This window comes from Microcebus murinus, chromosome 19 (assembly GCF_040939455.1).
Source record: "Microcebus murinus isolate Inina chromosome 19, M.murinus_Inina_mat1.0, whole genome shotgun sequence".
Taxonomy (NCBI): Eukaryota; Metazoa; Chordata; class Mammalia; order Primates; family Cheirogaleidae; genus Microcebus; species Microcebus murinus.
In genome coordinates this window covers 29,840,744-29,853,275 of record NC_134122.1, presented here as the reverse complement: position 1 = coordinate 29,853,275, position 12,532 = coordinate 29,840,744, and the positions used below count along the sequence as shown (strand labels likewise).

Sequence of the window (12,532 nt, the reverse complement as noted above, 5' to 3'; positions counted from 1 at the left end):
ATAAATTATAATTGTATACATTTATAGGATATGTGATATTTATACACACACACACACACACACATAGACACACAATATGGAATGATTAAATCAATCCAGTTAACATATATGTAACTTCACTTACCTATCATTGTTTTAAGGTGAGACATTTGAAATTTACTCTTGGTTATTTTGAAATATACATTGTATTGATTATAGTCACCCTGCTGTACAACAGACCTCAAAACTTATTCCTCCTATTTGAAACTCTGTACCCTTTGACCAACATCTCCCCATTCCCTCTCCCTGACCCCAGCCTCTGGGAACCACTGCTCTACTCTCTGCTTCGGGAAGTCTGATTTTTTTAGATTTTATATGAGTGAGATCACACAGTTGCTTGTCTTTCTGTGCCTGGCTTATTTCACTTCACATAACACCCTCTAGGTTTATCCACGGTGTCGCAAATGACAGGATTTCCTTATTTTCGAAAGCTGACTAGTATCTATTGTGTGTACCATGTTTCCTTTATCTGTTCGGCCACTGCAGCAGTTGGTTCCCCGACCTGGCTGCGATGAACATGGAAGTGCAGATACACCTTCAACGTACCGATTTCGATTCCTTCAGATATACAGCCAGCAGTGGGACTACTGGATCCTATGGTAGTTCAATTTGTAGGTTTTTGAGGAACCTCCATACCATTTTCCCTGATGGATGTATTAATTTACATTCCCATCAACAACAGACAAGAGCTCCCTTTCCTCTGCATTGCCAACACTCGTTACCACAAAACTTTTAAAAAAAATGCACAATAAAACAAACTTTGCTTAATTATAGATACGCATTATGGACTCATAAGATATATCTACGCCTTACGAAAGAGATGAAGTTTAATAGAAATAAAGTAAATTAATGAAAACCAGTGAAGTGATCAAATATACCACACCACCAAAGTCACTAGGAATTATGTCAGCCAGGAAAACGATGTGGACGGTAGCAAATGGACCACGGCATTAGCATATCGTCTACCGATCAAACTAGTCTAGAAAAGAAATGCTACAGAATGGAGAATAAAGTGATTTACAACAAATATTGCACGTTACGTACCAGATTGAAATATTAATTTTTTTTTTTTAAGAGATGGCGTCTGGCTTGTGGCCCAGGCTGGAGTGCAGTGATGTGATCGTAGCTCACTGCCTCAAACTCCTGGGCTCAAATGATCCTCCTGCCTCAGCCTCCTGAGTAGCTGGGACTATAGGCATATGCCCCCATGCCCAGGGAAATAGAATAATTTTTAAATATCAGATTTGCTGATAAAAACAATCTACCTAATAGAATTAAGTCCAAGCAGAAATATTCGAAAGACAAAGATGACATGCTGGCAGCAAAGGGGACATAGACACGAATGCTGAGGTGTGGCAAGGGGACCGAGGCTGCATCCTGGCAGCTGGTGTGGCTGCTGTGGGCACATCTCGGAGGGACTCTTAGGCTGTGGGGCTGCACATCTGCCATCCCATTTTCAGACCACGGCATTGTTCTCAGACAGCAACGCCCCCAGAATGGAAGGAGTTAATACCAGAGCCACTGCTTTTCAAAGTGAAATGTTCCTGATGACCACACCTTAGAGCTAGCTCATTCTACACTCATAAAGTCACAGTTCAGCACCCGAGAGAAGAGGGTGAACCATCTGGCAGTGATATTTCAGTCTTTGTGCCTAAGTTTCATGCTCATGTCAGTGTTGGTTCTGACCACCAGGCAGCACAGATCTCTAGGTCTTGGGCCACAACCACCCAGAGCAAAGGGCCAAGAGCCCACCCCCACAAGTGTCCTGAAAGAGGGGACCCATTAGCCTCAAAGCCCAAGGGCAAGTGTGACAGGGAAGAGGGACACTGAGCACCAGCACCCCACAGGACAGAGCCTGGGCAGAGGCACCCTCTTCTCACCGGGGCCCTCCGAGGCATCCCACCAGCACAGCGGGGGGCCTTTAGTACTGGGATAGGACAACCTGCGAGATACAGCTGCTGGGTGCACACGGGTTTCTGTGCAACATGGGAAGAACCTTCCAGAACAGGAAAAAGTGGCTCAAGCTCTAGCCTGGTATTGCCTGCCTGGACTTTAGCAGAGCAGGCCATGACTAAGGTCACTCTCTGTTGCTGCTTTGTCTTTTCATGATTTCCATCAACCTTACTTCTTCCTTCCTGGTGTTCTGCATAGCGGGTGGGCTGGTAAGGAGGATACTTGTAGGGGTCCCTCTGATTTCCTTCTGACAAGGGCCAGGTATGAAGTAAGTCTCCAGTGACTCTGATTGCCCAAACGTGTGTGTGTCTGCACAGGTATGCCCAGTAGGTGGGATGTGAACCAATACACCTGCGTGGGAACATGCTTATTTTGATGCAGGCCTTCCTGGGAGAAGTAAAGAACTTAGCCCTTACCTCTGGCTCAGGTAAAAGGTGATGTGATTTGCCCAGACCAAGCTCCACAAAAAAATAGCCCCATGTGTCACATCTTTTATAAGCTGACTGTACCCTGAACTTTCTTAGAAAAAGGCACAGAGTTGACTGGGCTGCAAGATAACGAACGAAAGAAGTTTCACCTGGAAGGACTATGCACAGCCAGAACTTGCAGTGAACTGATGCAAGTAACCCATGGGAATGACACCATGTCCCTGTGGCTGAACAGAGCTCGAGCGCCTTCTAAACCCTGCCCTGCTTTGCACAGCCAATCTCTGGACTGGCAGAATCAGGGGAGACCTGAGCAAACGCATGCAGGTGGCGGGAGCCCCCCGGCAAAGACTTACTTTGCAGTAGTTTCTTCATCGTATTTGGTTTTCAGGTCAAATAATTCTGTTCGAGTTTTTTCCAGGGCTGAAAGGCAGAGGAAATAAAACCACGATGTAAGACACTAATGATTTAAATTAAATTAAAAAGGGGAACATATACAAGTAACATATTCTAATTTCAATAGAGGCAGAGATGACAAAAGTACAATGAATGGAACAGGAAACCCCCTTCCACATCTGCCTCATCCAATCCCAAGCATCTCTTTAGACAATCACAGTTAATAGTTTAGTGTGTAGATTTCAGGTTGTAAAATATATTATTTAAAAATATTTACATACATAATTGTATACACACACACACACATTTTTTTCTCCCCTTGGTTCTTGGGATGATGCGACTCTTTGAGGAGACTGGCCCTTCACCCTTGGCAGCGTGGCCTGGCCACAGGACACGGGCAGTAGTAATGACCCTTGGCGCTCCCATCAGGGGACAGAGGAAGGATGTTGCTGGGTGAAGAGCTCAGACATTCAAACTTGACATCTGGACACCCATTCCCATCCCTACCACGGGTGTGACTATTCCCTACACCCTCCCCAACACTGGACATTGTGAAGTTAAAAAATTGGGCCGATTAAGTCTGATCAGGCAAAACACTGCATTGATTTAATCTGCATCTCCCTTATGTGAAGAATTGTTAGCATTTTTTCATCCGTGTGTTTGCCATTTGCCTTTTCTCTGCAAATTCCCTGTTCATATCTTTTGCTCACTGTTCTACTGGTGTTTCTCTATTTTTATGGATTCGTAGGCGGTCTTTATGTTTGTTGGATATTATTCATTTGCCTGTTAAATCTGTTGTGTTTTCTCCCACTGTATCCTTTGTGTTTGACCTTGGATTATGACGTCTTCTGATGCTCTTTCCACATTTAAATGAAATACACAGTGCTGCCTCGCTTTCAGAAAACCAGAAGAGACAAAAAGAAAAAAGAAAAGACGTTTAAAGAAACTATAAAAACTTGAGCATAACCTTTTTTGGTATCTTTTAAATTTAAAGGTCTGCAATTACTGTTCTCCTTAACTTCACTTAGGGTAGAAATAAGGTTTTTTCTTTTTTTTTTCTATTATTGTTCCAAAATGAAATGTCAGTCCTTGACAGTTTGGTGATTTAGACGTGTTTGTTGGAGAAAGAGCAGGAAGAGAGGATGGCGTGTGGAAGGGATGAAAATGGAATTCAGATCCTCCCACTGGTGCATTAGCAACTCGGTGTCGGTGAGTAATGAGGCGCGGCAGCGCGGGCTCCCTGTGGAATTCGTGAGCGTGGGCTCGCTTGAGCTCCCACGGGCCCCTCCGGGGTGACAGGCATCAGAGGGGACCGGGCGGGACAAGGGATTGACCAAACTGTCCCCCCTTCCAGCCTTCCCTGCATCAAACAGACTAGGAAGAAGAATGTCAAACCTGTTTGCAGAGTTTGAACTTTATGTTCCGCTTCCTCCAGCTTTGACGTGGTGGACATCTGTGTCTCTTGCAGCTTTCTGAAAAGGAAGAGGATGAAGCCAAATCGGTCACCCTATTTACCAGCTTAAATGTCCTGTGTGCCTTTGTGCCACGCTCACCCTTAATCCCCTCGAGGCTGAGCGGGCAGCAGGCGCCCCGAGGGTCGTCCCCCCAAGGCCACGTGTGCCGAGGGCCCTGAAGCCTCTGCACCCTAAGTCTGTAACCGTGTGTCACACCCTGGGAAGTGCACATCCTGCAGGACTTGTCGTGTGGTAATTGGCATAGACGGTTATCCTAAATGTAACTTGTTCTTGAAATGCCAGATATTAAAAAAAAAAAAAAAAACAACATCATCACGCCCTCATTGTCTTCTGAAGTTAGCCCAAGAAGAATGATCCATTTACATTCTGCTGACACGACTAAGGAATCTGCTCGAATAAAGGCTGCGCTAACTAGATGGGGCAGCTGTTCCATCTCTGCTATAATGGAATGCAAATGCCATCGCCGTACCTAATGGGGACATTCTGAACGCCCTAAACTGCATTCCACGTATTTATACTCCCATGGTCTCTACATGAATTCCCTGGTCAATAAATAGCATTCCTTCCTTCTAATCTGCAGAAACTCTCTAAAAATAAGTTTATTATTTTTACATCATATGAATATAACACATGTTCTCATAATAATAAACCTGGGAATACATAAAAGTAGAAAGGACACAGCTGAAAAAAAAAATCACCCAAATTCCCATCACCTATTGTAAAACATTGCTAATATTTTCATGTACTTCAATTATAAAACTAATATATGCTAGGAGTTAAAAAAATAAAAACAATGAATATTATAAGTTTATGGAAAGTATAATGTTCTTTCTCTTCTTTTGCTCCATTTCTGCTCCTCACTGTTCTTTTGTATCTTTCTAAAATGTTTCCGTATGTACGAAAATACAATGTGATATGTAACATACTCTACTGTAACGTGAACTAGCATGTAGCATACTATAGGGAAATATAACCTAATATGTAACACACTACAGTGTGATATAAACTAATACGCAATGCTCTGCAGTGAAATAGAAACTCCCTGCCCCTCCTTTTTTTTTAATACAAGAGATCAGAACACACACTGCATTCTGCAGCTTGCGTTTTCAATTATCTCCATATTTTGGAAATGTCCTACTTCAGCAAACATAGTTCTCCCTTATTCTTATTAAATAATTAACTTAATCAAGCCTCTATGGACACTTAGATTGTTTATGGTTTCTTTCTATTAAACATTTCCTTAGTGATCATTATGTAGATATTGTTGCATAATTTTGAGAGTGAATCTATTGGATAAAATTCTAACGGAGGAGTTACAATGGTCAAAGGATACATGCAGTTTTTTTTTCTTTTGATAGATATTGAGAAATTTCCCAGCAAAAAAAACTGAACAATTTAAATTCCTGCCAATAACACATGAGAGTGTTTTCATATGCTCTGCCAACACAGGATAAAATAAAATGTAATTTTTTATTGCTGAGTAAAGCTAAGCATTTCTCTTTGTATGAAATATCTGTTTATCTCCTTTGCCCATTTTTGTAGAGTTGCTTTTTTTCTTATTAATTTGTAAGAGTTCTTTGTATATAAAGAGAATTAGCTCTCTGCCTTACGTGGGGCAAATATTTCTTCCCAGTTTGCTGATGCTTTAAAAACTTTATTTGTTATTTGTTTTTAAAAATCTGTTTTAAATTTTAGGCAGTCATATTTACATAACTTTTCTTGTATACTTAGAAAGATTTCTGTACTCCAAAATTATTAAAAACAAAACATGTGCCCAAGTTTTCTTCCAGTATGTTGTGATTTAATTATTAATATTTAAATTCAAGATCCATCTCAATTTTTTGGTATAAAGAATGAGGTGAAGTTCTAGCTTCATCCCCCTAATAATTACTCCTATCTTTGACTATAATTAATCCTTTTACTTAATTTGAAAAATCAACTTAATAATATTCAATTCCCATATGAGTTTATTTCCACACTTTTGTAATGCATGAGCTTGCTGTAGGAAGACGTAATCACACTGTGTATAATTTTGTATCATGCTAGATACATTTCTCATGTTACTGTGAATTCTACATAACTATTATTTTAATGGCTGCATGACGTCCTGGTTAGGAATGGCTCGTCTTTTACTAACCCATTTCTCACTGGTAGGACATTTAGATTGTTTGCATTTTTCTCCCATTATTAATAATGTGGTGAGAAACTGCTTTGGTCATAAAGTGCTTCCCCAAGAGGCACTTACGTAGGGCTGGTTTCCCATCAGCTGGGGCCAGGCCCTGTCCATCCTGCAGAGCCCTGACTCTGCGCTGCACATTCCTTTCCTGGAGGCTGTGCCCTGCCATGTCCTCCTAGCAGGGTGGGATGCAGAGTCGGGACTGGCCTCAAGGGATGGCTTTGCTCCAACAGTGAGGATGTCAGGAGGCCTCGTCTGAGCAGAGAAGGAGGCAAGGGCTGTAGAGGTGGGGTGGCCCTGGTCTGGAGTCGCACAGTCCTGCCTCTGGCCCTGGTTAGCCACAAAAGCTGGAGCAGGCACCTCCTCGGTGGCCTAGTTTCTCCCTCTGTGAAACCAGGTGTCCTACGATGCTCATCACTGGGGACACTCCGTGAGAGGGGGCACTGAGAGTGCCTGGCACAGTTCTGATGCACAGGGGGCACTGGGTGGGTGGCAGGTGGCAGTTTCCTTCTTTTTAAATGAAGCCAGCTTAACAGTACTCCCCAGAGGCAAGATCTTTACGGAGCTGCCTTAGAGAAGTCCAAGTGGCAGCACGTGAAGTCAACAGGAAACAATGCAACAAAACCCCACGTCACCCAGGATCCAACCTGGCCCCTTCCTTGTAACATGCATTTTGTGACTCTTGTTAATGGATACGCACATTTCTTCATGCTAGGGTTAAAATTTAATTTCTTAATTTAACCCAAGAGTTTTTAAAAGTCCGATGTAGACAGTTGGGATTGCTAAACTCAATAGTACTTACTGGTGGTTTTTTTTTTAAATAAGAAATCTAACTTTCATGAACACATCACACTAGGGGAAAAATCGACTCATTATTTGTGGGAAAAGTTTTAGATGGAGTAAGCCATTAGAATGGTTTTTTTTAAGAGACAGGGTCTCGCTCTGTTGCTCAGACTGGAATGCAGTGGCCTGATCATAGCTCACAGCAACCTCAAACTCCTGGGCTCAAGTGATCCTCCCACCTCAACCTCCTGAGTAGCTGAGACTATAGGTGTGAGCCACCATACCCAGCGAATTTTTAAATTTTTTGTAGAGATAAGGTCTCAGTATGTTGCCCAGGCTGGTTTTGAACTCTTGGCCTCCCAAAGTTCTGGGATTATACGCATGAGCCACAGTGCCCAGCCCCCACCTTGCTCACCTCGGGACTCACAGGGCTCTAACAGACATCTGCAGGCCTGCTGGCTACTTGCCACCGTCTACTGATAGGTAAAGACTTACACATATTCAAGGAAACCTCACAAATGTAGAATAAAGGGGACGCCTTCGTTTTTCAGACAACATTTTGCCCAGGGCCCTCGGAAATGTTAGTTACAACTTGGGCTTATTTCATAGGTCTGTTTTTTTTTCAAAACGTCTTGTAACGTGAAGCTCAGAGGTAAAACGCCAGGTCGGCCCATGCTGACCTGGGCACGTGCTCACCTCTCCTTTTCTGCAAAGTCATTCTGTAACTTTTGTTCTTTCTCCAGAGCGATAGTTTCAGCTTGGTTCTTCAGAGTCTGTTCATATTCTCGGATTTTTTCTTTAAGTGCTTTTATCGTAACCTCTGCAGAAAGGAAAAAAAAAAAAAAGAAACCTATAATCAGAAAAGCACAATGCCATGCAGCTATATATACAAGGCTCTTGTAACCTGGTAGGATCGGTGTGTTTTAAACTTTAGCTCTTCAACTCTGACGCAAAATCAATGGTTACGAGTCCCTTCGGAGACCTTTTACTCCCTAAATGTTAAATTGAACTTTAAACGTTTATGTTGAAGAGGATCAATGGATTTTGCTGGGAAGAAGAGCTATGGTTTTTCTAGCACAACTTAAAAAAAAAAAAAGGAGGAAGGAAATCAATAGCAAAATATAATATCATCTTATTGATGAGTCTTAAATTAGTCCTCTACTGAGGGAAGATTAATAAAGTTTTAGTGTAGGTTTAAGTACTTTCTTATAAAGAAAATAGTTCATAATGGTGTGCACGCTTTGTAAGAAGCTGTCTTGGTGGAGTCCGGTCAGTCTACAGAGTCCCTGGCCCAGGGCCACAGCTCTGCTGGTTCACAAGCGACAAGAAAAACAGGGTGCTAAGTGGATAAAGCTCACATGTCCTCAGCTGGAGGGGATCCCCACCCTGGAGCGCCCTCCAGCCAGGTGGTCACGGGCAGTGATCGAGCCCTGCCCAGGGCTGCACAGCAAAGGGTGACTCAAGAGGCAGGGCCATGCCTGGAAAGCCCAGGCCAGACGGCTCTCGAGAGTGGCTCCCTGTATCAACTGCACGTTTATGGCCTTCACCTTGATTACCCAAACTGGGAACATCAAAGTGGACATGACGAATAGAGCAGGGTCCTCACTCAAGTCTGCAGGTGGCTCTAGGGCAGGTCTGCTCCATCTGCACCCTCCTATAGACACCCCTACATTGCTCTGTGAGCCAGTTCAGCCCTGGAGGAGCACTGTGGCTCCAGCCCCAAGGGGAGTGCTGCTCCTGGGGAGTGTCACCTGCTGCTTACAGATCCACCTCTAAAAAGGCGAGGCTGAGTGTCTTTTCCCGGTACCTGGCACAGGTGGGTGCTCAGGAAAGGGTTATAGCATGAATGAATGAAGGAGCCAAGGCCCAGACAGGGTGGAGGAGGCCCAGACAGGGCTTGTAGCAATGGGGCTCCAGCTCATGGGACAAGGCTGCCTGCCAGGTGTGTCACTCATGGCCACTCCTGCTCCCTGGGCTACAGAGACACATGCTGGCCAGGGCAGGAGCACACAGCAAAGAGGCAATTAACAGCCACATGACCCAGTGGATACAAGCTAAAGGCTCTTTTGTTAAGACAAGAAAATTGGCCCTTTTCATTGGGGGAACCCAGTAAGCTCTCCTTAGAGAGAGAGATGGAACTCAAAAACGGACCCTGTCTGAGGATTTGAAAGAAGAATGATGCTTCTTCATGCCTTTTGGTATGCCTGTTTTGGGCACGGAAGGAACGCTTTGTGAGCACAGTGGTTGGTGACACATTACTGTCAGGCCACACTAACAGGGCCAGAGTTAGGCAAGAGTAGGACACTTTCAAGATCGACACCACATGGGTCAACTCTGAAAAAGAGGCATCGCTCTTCTAAGTCAATGGTCTATGCGACTGTGTAAACATACGGCATTTTTGCCTTTGATGACGGTTTGGAAACATCTGTCCAGCACCTGGACCCCAGGGCTCCTTCCAATGGGGCTCTGCAGGAGGACACATCTATTGGGGCACTGCCATGTGCTTCTGCTCTGTGCCTGGGGTGGGGGGCTCTCTGCCACCCCCACCCTGGGTGGGCTGCTCACTGACTGGCCCAGCCTAAGCCAGAGGCCAGCTCGTCCTGGAGCCGCTGGCCCTCAGCTGTGTCCAGGCTACGCCTGGCTGGCATGCCAGGAGGGGCACCAACGCGCTCGGCACTAATTAGCTGTGCCCGGGGCCTTGGTTCACACATCTTGAATGGGGGTGGGGGAATTATAGTATGTGATGCAGAGGTTCCCTTTCTGTGCTGATGTTTTAACCGTGTGATGATTAAAACAAGTGATGTGCACCCCTCACCCTTCCACACTATGATCATTCTACGCTGGAAGAGGGGAGGAAAATGGCATTTTTCTGGAGGTTGGGAAAATTTGTTATCAATAAATAAAGGGGGAGGAATTTCTCACAAAACCAACAATGCTCAATAAATAGCTGATACTCAATGAGTGCTAAATGCTTTGAACACGTACTCTCTACAACAGCCATATGTGGCAAGAATGAGAACTGACCCAAGAAAAAGAGGCTTTTAACAAAGTGAGATGAGTGGTTCAATGTCACACAGCTAGGTAGTGGCAATGAAGGGACCCAAACCAGGTCTGTCTGTCTGCCTCCATAGCCTTTCTTAAGTCTTGGATTATATATCTTATTTTTAAAAGCCCATTAGGCCAGGCATGGTGGCTCATGACTACAATCCTAGCACTTTGGGAGACTGAGGCAGGAGGATAGCTTGAGGTCAGGAGTTCAAGACCAGACCTAGCAAGAGCGAGACCCCATCTCTACAAACAATAGGAAAATAAGCCGGGCGTGGCGGCATGTCTGTAGTCCCAGCTACTTGGGAGGCTGAGGTGGGAAGATGGCTTGAGCCCAGGAGTTGGAAGCTGTGGTAAGCTATGATCTTGCCACTGCACTCCAGCCTGGGTGACAGAGAGAGGGCCTATCTAAAAAAAAAAAGAAAAGAAAAAAGAAAAGAAAAAGCGCATCAGATGAGGTCTCAGGAGGGAGAATGTCCTGAGCTCAGTCTGGCTCCTGGTCACCCACGTGCGAACCCCTGGCCCCAGCAGAGCAACTGGCAACAGGGGACAAAGGGAGCAGAAATCAGCACAGCCCTCTGGGCTCCCACTTGCACGTCCTCCAATAAAACAGAAGCAAACTAAAAAACCAGAGTGGATCTGCCAAATTAGATGCCAGAGGTCACTGAAGGAAAAACAGCCAGACACTGGTTTTGGGCAGCACTCCTGCGAAAACCCAGTATGCACATGAAAGGTGACCTGTCCCCCGAGTGCTGGGGGATTCTCGGAGGGATCCCAGCTCAGCGGTTTACTTTCTAGCGGTACCTAGCTGTCCCTTCTGGTCCCAAAGCTCACCACTCCTCTGTAGAGCCAGATCCAGGTGGGGTCTGGACTGGTTCTGGCTCCCCCAATTCCTGCAAGGAGGCCCTGCTGGCCCAGGGGCTTGAGCACCCCAATGCCTGTGGGGAGATGTGCTCAGAAACCCCGAGGGAGGGCCCTGGAGACCGCTGCCCTCGTAGTCCCAGCTGTTACCTCCCAGCTCTTCCCACACCATCTCAGTCTCTGGATCCTTTCCACCAACGATCCCTCCTCCTGAGTCTGTCTCCAATGTTCTTAAAGTCAAAGGATCCTTTTAAAAACCTCCATCCATTAACTCTTCACAGAGCACTCCAAGTACATTCATTAGAAGGCCACTGAGAGCAAGTGAGCCGCCTCTCCTTCCTCTGTCCTTCCTCGCCCACGTCCCATCCCAAAACAAAACCAGACAGGCCAAACCATTACTCGGGGTTGGCTGAAAAACGTGTGGCTGTTATCTGATGGGGCTGTGATTTTTCTTCAAGACCAGGAAGCCACAAGGCTCCGAATACCTCTGGATTTTAGGTACAAGGAGGGATTTCTTTGTTCTTCCCCAACAGGAAAAGCCAAGCAACCTTTGCCCTTTCTGTCTTGTTGAAGGCGGGGCAGCCACACCAAGAGGTTGTTTTCGTTCATTAAATTTGTAATGAGTAGGCCACGATGACAAGGAAACAGCAGTGCTTAAGTATGCAGCCTTCAAGGATGGGTCTGAAGCCTTAATGTATTGGCAGCGACTATTAAATGACTTACTGTGTGTGCCTCTTTGATCATGAGCTCGCTCTCTGACAGGTGTCGCCTGCAGGCAACCCATCAGTCTTTTGAAAGGCAGATCCTATCACATGATGACACAGGAAGCATTTTCAAAAAATCCCGATCAGTCCCGTCAGAAGGCAATAAAATCATACGCAGTTATTGTGCAGAGGAAAAGTTTTTCTTGTAAATAGCTAAGCTTTGTCATTATCCCTCTTTAATGATTCAGACGCCTGCCCCACCCTGACCGTATGACACGCAGTGTACAATTAGAGCTAGTCCCAACAGTCCGGGGAAGGCAATTTAAACAAAAAAAGCAAGAAAGAAAAGGGAAAGAAGGCATTTTCCACCAACCTTGATTTTTCACTTCGGCAAATTCCTTGTTGTATTCTTCGAGAGTTTCCCTAAGTTTCTGGTTCTCTGTTTCAATATCGTGCAGGCGCTGCACTTTGAGCTGGAGCTGCTGCCCGAGATCCAAAGCCGGCACCGGATCTGCACGACAGGAGAAGACATGTCACCCCACTCTGCACCCAAAAGCGCCCTCTCCGTGGGGGCACACGGGTGCAACTCAGGTCTCCGGGAAAGTCAGCTCTGCAGGCTCCCTGGGGCAGACTCAAGTCCCCTGTGGCCTTGCCCGGAGCCCCCTTGCTGGAGGG

At 45.4% G+C, this 12,532-nt stretch overlaps 1 protein-coding gene across 11 annotated transcripts in view; it reads right to left on the bottom strand.

Moving 5' to 3' along the window:
- The window catches only part of CUX1 (cut like homeobox 1), a 362,228-nt gene that overhangs the window by 125,688 nt on the left and 224,008 nt on the right, over positions 1-12,532 (bottom strand). For all 11 annotated transcript variants that reach the window (XM_012758889.3, XM_012758893.3, XM_012758897.3 and 8 more), the window contains exons 5-8: positions 12,231-12,368; positions 7,944-8,067; positions 4,209-4,285; positions 2,774-2,840 (exon numbers count right to left, since the gene is read on the bottom strand). In XM_012758889.3, coding sequence (XP_012614343.1) covers positions 2,774-2,840; positions 4,209-4,285; positions 7,944-8,067; positions 12,231-12,368 — 406 coding nt within the window. The remainder of the gene's footprint in view (positions 1-2,773; positions 2,841-4,208; positions 4,286-7,943; positions 8,068-12,230; positions 12,369-12,532) is intronic.